At 46.1% G+C, this 15069-nt stretch overlaps 1 protein-coding gene across 5 annotated transcripts in view; it reads right to left on the bottom strand.

The window, feature by feature from the left end:
- The window catches only part of LOC147458681 (prolyl 4-hydroxylase 1), an 86962-nt gene that overhangs the window by 9357 nt on the left and 62536 nt on the right, over positions 1-15069 (bottom strand). For 4 of the 5 annotated variants that reach the window (XM_086510130.1, XM_086510128.1, XM_086510127.1 and 1 more), the window contains 2 exons: positions 11493-11567; positions 5047-5168 (listed from right to left, as the gene is read on the bottom strand). In XM_086510130.1, the coding sequence (XP_086366256.1) occupies positions 5047-5168; positions 11493-11567 (197 nt within the window). The remainder of the gene's footprint in view (positions 1-5046; positions 5169-11492; positions 11568-15069) is intronic. The other variant, XM_086510129.1, reaches the window with a different exon arrangement.

Genomic DNA, 15069 nt, shown 5'->3' with positions numbered 1-15069 from the left:
CCTTGATATTGTCTATCCCGTGGGTCTCCTATGACATGAGCTTCTGTGGTTTCAGGACCCAAGGCATTATAAATTGTAAACTGTCATCTATGTCTACGTCCATTTCGGTCATAATATGTGCTTGTCGGATCATAACGTTGAAGCTTGACTTCCGATGGGTAAGAGTTTGGCTCTGGATAAATTTCTGAGTTCACTCGAGTAACATCATTCATCTCTAGAGTGGATGGGCTATAATGTATTCTTTCCGTGTTTACGGATTTAGCTCGGATCTAGTACTTAACACAAACACAAGGGACACTTGACTTGACTTGAAAAAACTGAACAGAACTGAATGAAAGAGAGAGACACAAGAGAGACGACAAGGGATGTCGGCTCCCAAACCCTCAAGGGCTCTCTTGCTCTGTTGCCAGAGCAAGTACTTTCTTTATTCTTTGCACAATGCTGATACAATAATGCTAAATGCTGAGATGCTGATGCTAATGGATATTGATGCGACTGATGTTAGATATTATTGAGGTACTAAAAAGTATTGAAAGTACTAGGATACTGCGGGTACTGAGGTACTGATGGGTTGTATGTCGACGACGAGGTACTAATGGGTTCTATGTCGACAATGATGTCGAAGCTAATGGGCTGAAATCTGAAAATGCTCTTGATGCTCGTGGTTGAAACCTGAAATCGCTGGGAATGGTGATGAGAATTTGCTAATGCGGCAAGGCTACGGGCTGATCGGCCGTCTTCGTAAATGACGATGGCTGAAAACTGAAAAACGCTGACTGTTCTGAGGGCTGAAACTAAAAACACTGGTGTAGACACTGCGAGGACTGCGACCACGGCGAGGCTATGGTTGTCCGCGATGGATCTGTTGCGGGGTGCCGAGGGCAAAGCAAAACGCTGCTGCTGGCTGAAAACGCCAAGGGCTGGGTGGTGCTGCCTAGTACTCCTGGCCCCTAATGTCTTTTGCCTTCTACTAGCGCCCATAGGCTGCTTATATAGGTGGAAAAGCCTGAGTCGGGCAGCCATTCCAACAAGGGTAAATGAAGTCACTTACTAATAAAATGCACTTTAAGAGGTGGTTCACGCGTAGTAAATGCCTACGTGCTAAAATGCGGTCATGTGCAAGAGAGGGTATGCAACTATGACCGGCATGGACATGCACATCCTGCTAGAGGCTCACAAAGGTGCCAGGCTAGGTCCTAAGCTAGACTACGAATGACGCTAGACTGTAGTAGAAGCATGTTCACGTAGCGCAAGTGAAGTGCGCATGTGACACATCCTTTCTCATTTATCACTGAGCATAATTCTATGAGCTAGTATGTAAGCCTTTCAACTTCTCATCGACTCTTTTTGTAGAGTTGCCTTTCTCGCTCTACATACTGTGCATATGAATTATGTGTGCCATACAATGCTAACAGCGTTCGTTTTGATATATCCCTTAGACTCGTAGATGATTGCACACTACTGGCAGTGGGTGCAGGATCATTTGCAAACCTAACATTCTTTTCAACCTTCGGTGATAGCTGGAGACTTTGATTAAATAGCAAGGCCATCCCTTCAAGGAGACTTTGATTAAATAGTAGGGCCATCCCTTGAAGGAGAGAGCTCATCTGCAAGAGATGTTAATAGTCCATCGTAGGACCCAGGTGAGTATAAATGTTGTGATGTGCCTGTAGTGCCGAAGAACAAGGGGGACAGATGGGTTGCAGACTATCGCAACAAGGGCAGGCCGCATTAACCCCAATAGCAGAGTTAAAAACAGAGGCCCTATTCTTCACCAAGAAAGAAGCAAAAAAGGAGCCTCTCATTAACTTAGTGAGAGTTTTATTAGGGGGGTAAACCCACTACGCATGCAACCATTGGGGGGTTAAGAGTGTAAAGCAATAGGACCCACTTAAGAGGTCAAGATCTTAATGCTTTAAAATCGAAGAAACCACAGGTCCTAATATGATCAGGGAATCAAAATCCCACAAAAAACCATCAACTCCAATAAGTATACCATAAGCAAGGGCAGTAGCAAATGCAAGGCAAACCCCCATAAGGTTATGGTAATCACACACAAAATAGTATAACCATCCGCTCCATCATGCAATAGGTATACTCATGGTAATAGCAATAGCAAGATTCTCCCATTGAGGCAATAGCAAGGTAAATACTCATGGTAATAACCCACAAGACAATATAACCATCAGCTCTATCAAGCATATTAAAAGCCAAATACAATAGCTGCAAGATTGCGGGCAAAAACAGCTACTTAACAAAAAGTGCAATAATGGGCTGAGAAAACTAGCAGATTGTAGCCGGATGTATCAATAAAAGCCAAGTGAAGTGACCAAGTGTGTGTGTGTGTGTGTGTGTGTGTGTGTGTGTGTGTGAGAGAGACGAGTGAGGGCCTCTACGCTTTGCGCAAGCTGCCTCTGTGCGAACTCCAGCCTCTGTGCGAGCTGCCTCTGCGCGACCTAATAACATGCATGACCTGCCTGCACAGAGAGCTCGGAGCACACTCTTGTGCAGAAATTGGTTTACCTCTACCCCTGCGCAGGCTTAACTCTGTCCTCTGTTCAGCTCCCGTTTTGTTGAAGGGTGTGTGTGTACGGTGCGAAGGGTGTGTGTGTTTGTTTGCTGGCTCTGTGCAGTTTTTTTTGCCCCTTCCTTAGCTCTGTACAGCCTTCGTTTGTTTACAGCTCTGTAATCTTGGAGAGTTACAGTCGCTCGGTGTGTGTGTGTGTGCGCGCGCGCTTGTGTTGAGTGGTTGAGCGTTGTTGCAATTTCATGACAGATGACCCCTGCATCTACAAAAGACGCAAAGCGATGGATTCCGCATTGGCTGATGTGATGTCCCTCATCAAGGAATGCTTACACGAAGATTGTGCAGATGCCTGTAGAGCGTGGGAGGTCCGGAACTGAGAAAGAAGTCATCATTCCTATTCAGTGGCTGATAAATCCGGTCGCCCAACATGCGCTAAATGCAGTTATACTTTTCTTTCTTGGCAAAATGCCTATGGCACAGGATGTGGACAATGGGTGGATTTCATGCTTAAACGTCAAGTGGTTCGAGGAGTTTATTTTGGAGCCGGAGGGTTTTATGAGGTTTTGTTGGTGACGGACAATGAGGACAAGGATACTCTGCTTGAAATGTCGCCATTGTTTTTTAACATGCAAATGACACATCATTCGACATAAATGCCCAGTATGGGTGGAGGTGGTGGATTTTCTCCGTACATTGCGTCACACTCTCCCGTTGTTGGCTCCCCAATTGGGAAAAGCGGTTTGCCCTTCCAGGCTGGATGCAAATACTAATAGATTTTGCATCTTGTGGGATACAGATGTCCCTACGCCATAATGATGAGAGGAAATTGGCTAAATGGCAGACTCGTGCAAGGCAACACGCTTTTTCTGATAAAGGTTGTGCCCACTGCCTCCAAACAGTTCTTCAAGCATTTGCATCATTCTCGTCAATCTCAAGACATCAAAAGAGTCAAGCTTCCCTCTGGGGAATGGACATCTTCCCTGCAACATCTTTAGTTGCTCACTATGGGAAGATCTTTGAAGCACTGTCCCCTCTTACCCAAGAAGCTGGACAGACACGCAATCTTTTTCTATCGTATGTTATTGTCATCATCTCTGTACAGCAAGCACAAAATTTGGAAGTTGCGTTCACTGAGGCAAAGTTGCATGCAAGTTTACAAAACCTGAAATCACTTGGTTGGGACAGGCTTACTGTTAAATTCCTCCTGTCCTTTTGGGACTACTTTAAGTAACCATTATTGGTCATGATGATACAGATTGGGAGAAGTAGGATGTCCCCCTTTCGTGGAAGGAAGGGTTGCTCAAGCTATTGCCAAAGCATGCTTTTTGTGACCAATTTCCTCACTGGTGGCCTATCACTCTTATGCCGGTGTGGCCAAAATGACAGTCAACCGTATTAAGGATTACCTGCATCAAGGACTTCATCAATCCCAGTATGGTTTCATACCTCGTCGGCACATTACTAACAATTTGGCAAATGTCATCATTGGCAGTAGTGAAATATACTCAGCAAGATGTATTAGTCATGCAAGTTGACAATGAAAAGGTCTCTATTACTATATTTTGGGATTATATTGCAGAAACAATGAATAGGTTTTGGCCGAAAATCTCATGGATGGTCTTTCTCCTGTATGCTCAGAGCACTTCTGCAGGTTTGCTAGATGGTTCTCTCACAAATACCTGGGCTCCGGGGCGTTCTATCAAACAAGGGTGTCCTCTTAGTGCTTTGCTTTATGCAATTGCTTCGCATACGTTGCTGCTGCATTTTGAGGCCCTCACTTCCTCAAGCCGTTTGCATGGTCTGGCTCTACCTTCTGGGAAACAATTTATAGGACAAGCCGATGCTGATGACTCTCTTTTCATGCCTAGAAATGATAAGGAGGATGTACAACAGTTTATGTATGCTTTGCATTTATTTGGCTTGGCAACTGGACTGCATGTTAATTTTCGTAAATCCAAATTGTTGCCTTTAAATGAATTGGATTGGCACAAGCTTCTATGGCCTCGCAACACAAAAGAGATTCACCTAAAATACTTTATAATTACTGAGTCGACACGGCCCGGTGTAGTTCCGTGCCAAGAGAAATTGGCACCAAAGACTGGCGCCCCTTTCGGTATTTCTTTTTATATTAATCTCTGAGCAAAGTACAACTCCCGCGAGTGCTCGCTCTCAGACTCTGCGTCCAAATGCTCTGAGAAGTGAGACCCTTGGGACTTATTTATTGATACAAGGGTTGCTAAAAGCAGTAAACTCAAAAGCAACTTGATCCAAAAGCACTTGGCCAAAATCTGCCAGCAAAAAGCAGTCAGTGCAATTGGTTGGTCCAACCACCCCCCACCCCCACCCCCCCAGCTTGTATATACGCCCATCATAGAAGACAAACCAATCCTCCTGCATGCACAGAGGTATCTCTGCAGTGGTTTTCTCTATGCTAATTTATGAACACATACATCTGCAAGTCTGTCAGTGTAAACACAGACACATGCACAACAAACTAGACAAAGATACATTCAGCAAACCTTTGTACATAGAAATCAGTTTCACAAAGTTTCAAATGAACATATGATAACCGCAAAATTTGAAGAAGCTCTCCATTCTCGACTGGAACCATTGAATAAATAGCTATTCTTCTTTCGATGGCCTGTGGAAAGGGTTAAAATAAAGATACTTAATAGCAGGCTCATGCAGCTGTCAGTAATATAATTCACTACATAACATAACCATGGGTGTGTCTACAAGACTTACAAGGCAATCTGCTTACAACAAAATACTGCTGCATCTAAAGTCTGAAAACATGACAAACTTCACATGCATTGAATACAACTTGTTAATTGATCCATTTGTAGTTAAAACAACCAGCAAATAAATGTGAAATAAACCAGCAAATGTTGGTTGCTTTGCAAATAAGAGACAGCTAGCCATGTGTAACTGGACAATGCCTCCTCAAACAGTTCACCAACATGTAACATACTAGGAGTCAAAAAGTAAGGCAACAAGTTCAAAAGTTCAACTTGACTTCCAGTTCTGTTCCAAACTAGAAGCTACTAGAGGCTGAAGTCCTTCTATGAGACAAATCAATAATACAACTGCCGGTGTCCGCGGGATATTCAAGTGGGGGGGAAAAACAAGGTACAAAATAGAGCTATAAGAACACATCTGCCGAGTAGGAAACACTCCACAGAATTCAAATGCATTAAATTTTGTAGCAAGAAAACTATGTCGTGCTATCTAGTGTGGGTGCTCCTTGGTGCAATACACACAGAAATCTCACTCAATGGCACACAGCAAGACAGCAAACAATGAACAAAAAGTAGATACAGCCACATAGACCCCAAACTCAGTATGAGCCCAGCTACTCTCAATATATCGACTACAAACTGGCTGTGCAGCACAACCAAGTGCTCACAAGATACAATAGGGGTATCGACTCTCGAGGCTCAAACCGTGCAAGGAGAGCACTGTGACAAACTTCAAACCAAATAACCAGTACAGCTAGATCCAAATCTTGATAGTCCAAAAACTTGTTTGCGTGAAGCAGTCTTGGCCTTCTTGACCACTAGTGTTAGTCCCTTGCCGGATCCATCCTGCACACATGACATGACACAAGCCATACTCACACATAGACAAGTGTAGAGAGCAGACATCAAGCTCACCTCCCGGCCATAGAGCCAATACAAACTCACCCCCAAGCCTGGGAGCCTATAACCAACAAGCTAGCCTCTACCACAAGGGCTGGTGTCCCATACCCTCATCGCTATATGACACGGGCAAAGTGAAGGCCCAACGGATCAACAATGGAGGTTTAATCCGTCGTTGATCAGATCTGATATTCAATAAAATTAGGGCTCCACCTCTGCTGCCACTGCCCTTGGATCCCATGACGTCCACCCCGGAGCGCTCTGCTCTAACCATTTGAGCTAGCACGTGTTGCTAAGAGGCATGTGAGCTCGTGTGTATAAAAATCCCATCCTCCCCCCCCTCCTTTCTCCCCCGTGGAGATCCGATGTCCCATACGCCCCCCGTCTTGAAGATTGCATGCCAACCGTCTATCCTTTTACGCCTCCCACGTGTCACTTATGGACGAGGGTCCCATACCACCAACCCCACACCCAACAGGTGTGCAGAGGTGCCAAGGGCCTAGAGTCCACGTGTGGTGATGTCACAAGGCAGGCACCACGTGCCAATAGAAAAGAACAGACCGAATAGACTTTTAGCACTTCAATAACAACTGAACTGAGAGAGAGAGAGAGACCACCACGCGACATGGAGTGGTGGAATTCCAACCCAGAGAGTATTGGCCCCAAACCTTGGCGCCCCTTTCGGTATTTCTTTATATTGCATCAACACAGTACAAGCCGGTACTCCAAACTCTGCACCTTCTCCAGGAAGCATGCGAGAGAATGAGCCCTAACCTCATATTTAAAGGCCCTTGGCCTAAAAAGCAATTACAATGAAAAGCCTTCAAAACTCAAAAGCATCTGGTCGAAAAGCAATGCTCAAAAGCTGCATAAATCACGGAAATCCGTATAGCCTGTCACGTCATCAACCAGCGCAAAACGTGGAAATCCGTACAGCATGCCACGTCATCATGTCAGTGCAATTTTCGAAAATCTGCCACGTCATCAGTTTTGTGTGTGTGCGGGTCCTGCTTTATTTAATCCTTTATGTCACTTGGGGCCCCATCGGACGGGGTCCCCATAAGTTGGTAGGACTTCTTGTGTTACTTGTTCTTCTTAGGGTTTGACACGTCAGCAGTTTGTTACAGGTGATCACACTAGATAGCTCACAAATGAACCTAGGGTCCTATGTATCGGATTCCTTAACCGCCCTAACCATAGGAAGGTACGGTTCGGATTCAATAATAAGGTACATACCTTTGTACTGATAAAATTTTAAGGTACGTAACAGTACGTACCCTTTTTTTTAGCATAAATTCTACATTTTTACATACATATCAAGACATGTATCCACTACAGAATGTCTGCAATGACCCTGCTCCATAGACAACTACATAACTCTCATAACTTGTAAAGGTCTTTTTCCACGTGTGGCGCACAGTCATTAGAGTATGGGCATGTCTTTAGGTTTGTCTTCTCGATCTCGGTATCTCCCAAGGAGAGGTGATAGGGAGTGGGCTGTTTTGTGGCTATGCTCGACTTGATTCTTGAATCGGGTATTTTTCTGATTTTCAATTACAAAAACCAACCGGGGGGGAGACATTGCGTACTGTATGAATCCGTACGTATGGTTCCATACCGTACGGATGTACCGTACTATACGGATCAACACGTACGTACTGATGCAACCTTGGCACCGTCTGAAGACATAGCTCAAGCGCCCATCCTAATGTATTGGGACGTAACACTTCCCCCCTTATTTTCAATTGTTGTCCTCAACAATATCCCCGGTTATAAAACCAGGGAAACGACTCTTCTCAATGATCTTAACGATTCCCAAGTCCCACTCGAGTTGATGCTTCCACTTGATCAAATACTCAAGGTAAGAAGTGTGTCTAGACTCTTTGACCCTTTGATCAAGAACTAATTCGGGTTCCAGTGGAGTGTAGCAAGTGGTACCCTCCAAACTCGGGACATCCACCAAAGGAACTTGTTCATCCTCTCCCAACCGCTCCAAGTGGCTGACATGGAACACTAGTTTGTAGGAAACATCACTAATCTTCTTGATAATTTAGAATGGCCCACAATATTGCGAGGATAATTTTGAGCACTAAGGATCGTTTCGAAATCCTTCGGTACCTTACGGTACACCCACATCCCCTTCTGCAGATCACAAGGCTATCAATGTTGGTTAACATAAAAGGTAGCCCTATCTCGAGCGATCTCTATGCTTTCCTTAGCAATCACGAGCATTTCTTGCGTGTCGCACAAGAAAATGGCTACGGATTGCATTTTAACCCCCTTGATTCCAAGAGCGATCGTTGGCTTCGGCTCATAGCCGTACATAAGCATGAACAGGCTATAACCAATAGCCGAGTGCTTAGTACTATTATAAGCAAATTCAATCTATGGAAGATAATGCTCCCAATCAGATTGACGGCGGGAGACAGGCACGTAGCATATCCTCCATGGTTTGATTAGAGCGTTCGGTTTGTCTATCGTAGTGTTACCGGGAGCCGCATGTTTTGGACACTAGAACACCAGAGCGACGTTCCAAGCACTGTAGGCGCTCCGACATTTCGGATACTATGGGCTACAGGGAACGGATCGGAACAGCTGGCATTCGTAGACCTGCACGTGATACTAAAACGGCAGGACCGGAACGGATCCAAATGGGCTGGAACGGCAGAAGAGGTAATAACAAAAGTGTCTTTTTTTTTAATGGGCCTTCCCCTTATAAAATGCCCCTCTCCCTCACCCCTTACCTTCACAATGCACATAAGCTATCAAGGCTCAAGCTCTACCCTCTCGAGTCTCAAGCTCTAGCCTCTTTCAAGCTCTCAAGTCTACAAGGCTACAAGCTACAAAATGCATTATTTGGGTGTTTTGTATGCCTCCCGTTCCGCGTTGCCAATCCGAGCTCCTCGTCCGTTTCTCCGTTCAACGGGGATCCCACAAAGAGCTAAGCTAACTCATGGAGCTTTACGGTGATGTGAGTAGGAATAAAACGTGCCATTTTCGTGAATCGGTCAACAACGACCAGATGGCATCATGACCACGATTGGTTCGGAGCAATCCAACTACAAAATCCATAGAAATGCTATTCCATTTCTCCGAGAATATGCTAAGGATGTAAGAGCCTAGCATGCCGTTGACCTTTGCTTTATTGAGCTGACACTGTGCACATTCTCCCATATATTTCTCAACAAAAGCTTTCATGATTGATTACCAAAGTACGGTGTATGCCAGGGTGTCTTGCACTTGGAGCATCGTGATACTCAAGCAAAATCTTCTTGCAGACATTGTCACAAACTGATGACATGGCATGTCCAACTTATGGACCTTTGTCGAGGGGCCTAGGTGCCATTAATAAGAAGCAAAGAGCGTGTTGACGTGGCCGCTGTACAAACTGCCGTAAAACGCACTGGCTGTTGACGTGGCAAAACTGTCCGCGATTTCCGCTGGCTGCTTTTGGCAGTGCTAGCTTTTGGGAGACATTGCTTTTGAAGTTTAATGCTTTTGGGGCTTTGCTTTTAGCAACCCTTGTAAAACCTTTATAAGTGACCCAAGGGGGCTCACTTCTCAGAGCATCTGGACGCAGAGTCTGAGAGCGAGCACCCGCGGGCCGGTTGTACTTTGCTCAAAGATTAATATAAAAAGGATTACCGAAAGGGGCGCCAGTCTTTGGGGCCAATATCTCTGGGCACAGAACTACGCCGGGCCGTGTCGACTCTCTTTTGATTTGTGAGGTGTTTTGAAGTGAATCTCTGCTGTGTCGCGGTAGAATCTTGACTTGGGGTGTCCAAGTTTGTTACAGACATCCTCATCAACAGGCACACACACTTTGCCTTACTAAAAAAGTAATCCAACACTATGGAATACTTTTCCGCTACCTTTCTCTCCATAGCCAGCCGACGAGCGTTCAAACTGCCATTCCTCTCCGGGCAAGTAATCCTTCTTGGACTCGTCGCCAAATCTCAACAAAGTGAAGATCTGTCTGGCAACGCCCTTTGAGTGAAAGAAAGAAATCATTTGAGATTTCAATGTGCGAAAATCCTACTACGGGCATCGCTGATAGCATTGGTAGCGCCCTTATGGTAGCGTATCTCAAAATCAAACTCTTGCATGAGGTCGGCCCACCTTGCTTTGCGACCACGAAGGTCAGGCTGATCACAGAGATACTTCAATGAATGGTGGTCAGTCCATACCACGAAGCGGGCACCATAGAGGTAATGACGGCAAATTTTCAACGCATGGATGACTGCCAGCACTTCCTTCTCCAACGTGGAGTAACGGGTTTGTGGGTTTGTTAGCTTGCGACTTTCAAATGCTACAGGTCAGCCATGCAATAAAGAACTTGCATCTGTTTCCACCACAAAGGGTTGGTTCTCAAGTTTAACACTTGAGAAGAGCGTGCAACAAAGCGAAACTGCATAATGGCAGGTGCAATGAAGTGGAAAGCTGCTATGGTGTGAGATGCGAAAGTGCAAATTGGCCGATACAATGAAGGGTACGGTTCTTGCAGCATGAGGTGTGCAGTTGGTGTGATGGTGGGATCCGGAGGCAAGGGCAACTATTGGAGCAGAAAAAGATTCAGCTTTGATCGTTCTAAGAAACAAGTAATGTGACAGAATCTAGGGTTTAAGGAAAGAGTTTTAGTACGTGTTAACTTGGTTTTCTGTGATACAGCCTATGGTTTGGGTTTATGGCTTATGATGATCCCCAATCTCATAAATCTTGCGCAGATAACTGATGAATACGTTAACATAACATCAATTAATGCAATCACACTCAACATACATGTATCCTTGATGGAACATGAGACTCCTGATCATAATAATGCTAGTTTGCCAGGTGGCATAAACTCCATACTAAATAATGTGGATAGCTGAGAATCACTCCGTTGGGCCAACTGATGAGAACAAATCACCAAGAATTAGAAGGCCATATCCTAACATGTTAAGCACTTGGAGTCGGACGAATTGCCATGTAAGCTGGCACCAACCACCAGGGAAGACCTATTTTCCAAACATTTTGTTTAAAATGTAGGGCAGAATTTGATTTAGCTTGATTAGGGCACTGAGTCTATAATACCTAATTTCAGATAGCACTATATCATAGCAACTTTAAAAATCATCCAGTGTACCTCGAGTGCCCACCAAAACAAGCTTTCCTGGATCATGGAACTGTAGTATTCACAATTAGACTAGACCATGTAATAGGATCTGTCCCAAATTTGAGATAGGAGGCTTTTTCAAAATTGACTTCACAAAGAAGAAAAAACGAGAATGACAGTAAAATAAAATCCAGACACCTGAATTCAGTACGAATGAGAAGACAGTGAATACCTCGATCATCGGATATTTTCTCTCTGCAGATGTTAAAAACATGCTTGTACTTGTTCGCACTTTGCTCTCAATACCCTGTCTTAGCAGCAATTACCCACAAAGAATTCAGACCAGCAAGTCTTAGCAATCTGTTTATAGCAAAGAGGTGACAAATTAACGCACAGAGAGACACACACTTACACACAGAGAGAGAAGGGCGGGGGCGGGGGGGGGGGGGGGGGGGGGGGGGGGGGGGGGGGGGGGGGGACGCCACGCAAGCAGGGCAAGGGCGTTGGAGGGCGGTAAAGAGGCAAAGCGCCCATCGTTTTAGAAACGGTGTGGGTTGCAAGGGGGGGGGGGGGGGGGAGAGACGCCACGCAAGCAGGGCAAGGGCGTTGGAGGGCGGTAAAGAGGCAAAGCGCCCATCGTTTTAGAAACGGTGTGGGTTGCAAGGGGGGGGGGGGGGGGGGGGGGGGGACGCCACGCAAGCAGGGCAAGGGCGTTGGAGGGCGGTAAAGAGGCAAAGCGCCCATCGTTTTAGAAACGGTGTGGGTTGCAAGGGGGGGGGGGGGGGGAGAGACGCCACGCAAGCAGGGCAAGGGCGTTGGAGGGCGGTAAAGAGGCAAAGCGCCCATCGTTTTAGAAACGGTGTGGGTTGCAAGGGGGGGGGGGGGGGGGGGGGGGGGGGGGGGGGGGGGTGGGGGGGGGGTGACAAGGGAGAGCAACGAGCTTCCTCTCTACTGAGTGCTTCTTCTTCTCACGGAGCTGCTCCTCCACATCAAGGTACCTCAAGCACCGAGCTACACCAAGAGCTCTGATACCATGTCAAAGTCCACGATGCAGAAGCACAGAGAGAGAGAGAGAGAGAGAGAGAGAGAGAGAGAGAGAGAGAGAGAGAGAGAGAGAGAGAGAGAAATGAAATGAAATGTTATATTAACGTCTCCAAAAGACCAAAATGACCTATGAGACCAAAAAGTTACAATTGGTGAATCTGATACCATGTCTAAGTATGGGAAGTACAAATAACTAACTAACCAACCCTAAAACACTCGGGATGAATCTGAAGCTGATTCGGAATTGAAATGGGGGGGATGGGGGGGGGGGGGGGGGGGGGGGGTTTCAAATGAAATCTCTCTCATCGGTCACTGTTGAATCCCATCAACCTCCTCCATGGTCAGTACTCTGGTTGGGCGTCTTGCATGTCGAGCGAGAGTGATTTGTATCTTCTGTTGCAGCCTTCGTCGATGATGGGAGACCCCTCGAGGTCGTGGGCGTCAGGATTTGCCTAGCTCAATGGCTCGGTCAATCAACATACCTCTAGTGTAGGTGGGCTCTGAGATCTGCTATAATGACTGCTCTATAATGACTGCTCTATAATGACTGCTCCTCTGGCTCTCCCCTGGCTAGTGTAAAGAAATCTGTGATTCGTCTCTGAGATTGTCCCTCCCCTGATATCCTGAGCAAGTTCTCCCTAAGTCTGCGCAGCTCTAGCAGGAACAATCTGAGACATCTCTGATCCTCGTATCTCATGACTAGAAAATTGTCCGAAACCCTCTTTGAACAGACAGTGGAAGCGGCCGCATATCTCATAGTACGCCGGGCAGTGACATGTGTAGTGCATATCCTGTCTCTGGCTCTAAGTGACATAGGTGACATATCCTGGCTGCTGTTGGTACCCCTCGAAATTGGCCAATCTCGATCTGGAGCTGATGTGAGGATGTGCGTATCTACCCAATAGCGCATCTATCCCATGAGATAAGTGCGTATCCATGTATGCAGGCCTAGTCACAAAACCGTCCTCCGTGAGTTGGAGAAGATGCTCTCTATAGAAGGCCATCTTCGCGCCCACAACTCCTGTGTCGGTTGTATCCATGTGCTCCTGGTATCTAGCTGAATCAGATCCTGGCGTATGAGTGGTGATCTCTGTCCGTGTGAGAGACAGGGAGTATTGAAACGGAGGCAATCTATCCATGCTGAAACCATGTGACTGAAACCATGCTATCATCTGTCCATACCAACATGCTGTATCGCCTTGTAGCACAAGTTGTCAAGATGACTCCAAGGCAAGCCGAGCATATCTGTCCCTGGGGAGGTCCCATAAACTATGTATAAAGGATACTGATCTAGTCAATGCCTCAACCACAAGGGGGGGGCTAGCTCGGCTCGGATAATCTCATGCGGCATTGAGGCCTTAGCCGAATCATCTGAGCGATCATAAGAGACCAAAGGCCTCTCCATATATCTCCATCCATCTGTGTTGCCAGATCTCCCATGATGGTCTATTGAGCATAGCTGAAGTCACTAGTGTGTCAAAAAGCCAGAGCTTTGTTCGCGGTTCCTGGAACTGAACCTGCGAACACATCCTCTCCAGTCCTCCGAAGGCTTCATATGCTCTCATCAATCTAGTTTCTCCTCATTGAAAACACCGATCCACCAAAAACTACCCCAAGATAAGTATATGCATTTGTGTACTCCACATTCTCCTGACCATACATAAATGTGGGTGCTGACCTCCTGACCCATTGTGGTGTGGTATTTGAACACCATAACCTTGGTTTTCCCAAGGTTGACAGACAATCCACTGTCGCTAGCAAATGTATGCAAAGCATCTAAATGACGTTGCATCCCCTCTGGAGAGTCAGAAATCAACACAATATCATCAACACATAGTAACAACGGAATGCATGTTCCTGCTAGCTGAGCCCCTTTGTCTCCCTGACGTTCTACATAGTCTGAAAATTCATCTACATACATCCCAAAAAGAGTCGAAGATAGGGGGCATCCCTCCTTTACTCCAATAGTGGAGTGGACCATGTCAGACATTCCCTCAGTAGTGCGAACCCGCCCCATCACTGTCCTGTATAAAGCCAGAATACCCCATATCAACTCTATAGGCACACCCATGTCCTGTAGCCTGCGTATAGGTTTGGCTCTCGGCACTGTGTCAAAAGCTTTGCAAAAATCCACAAAGCTACAATAGATCCTCTTGCCATGGTGTCTACCCTCCTCAATAATAGCTCTGAGTGTCAGAATTTGGTCAAGAGTGGAGAAACCTCTTCTGAATCCTGCTTGCCCTGGGGCTCGTATGCCTACTCGCTCTGCCCATCTACTCAGCTCTTACTCAAGAACGGATGCATACATCCAGCCAATGTGTGACCAACCATGACGGTGCGATAATTTCTGGGAATCATGGGATCTTGTCACCAGGAGGTATATTTTTCTTGTTGCCTTCCGTAAATAAGTACTAGATATTTTTATTTATTTTTATTTTTACTTGTTTTCCCCGGAACCCTTGAAAAGGTGCGAGTTGACATTGCATGGCCAGTGTGAAACGACTGTGGCCAAATAGGTTTCTCACAGCGGGAGTCTGGGTCGGTCACTCTAGGACTGGTCGGGCCAGTTAGCACTGAATTCTGATGAGTATGGAAGCCTGGGTGCGCCAAATGAAGTCTGGGCCACTCGAAAAGTCACTTATAACTTTATAAGTCAGTGGGAACTAGAGAATTAACTCAACAGGGGCAAACTGGACACATGGCAGCTCCAGGCAGTTTTGCCACTTCCAGCATGAAGAAGGGGCGCCCAATTTGAGAGAGGAGGC

Source organism: Adiantum capillus-veneris, chromosome 4 (genome assembly GCF_014529385.1).
Source record: "Adiantum capillus-veneris isolate H3 chromosome 4, ASM1452938v2, whole genome shotgun sequence".
Taxonomy (NCBI): domain Eukaryota; kingdom Viridiplantae; phylum Streptophyta; class Polypodiopsida; order Polypodiales; family Pteridaceae; genus Adiantum; species Adiantum capillus-veneris.
This window is presented reverse-complemented; position numbering and strand designations above follow the sequence as displayed.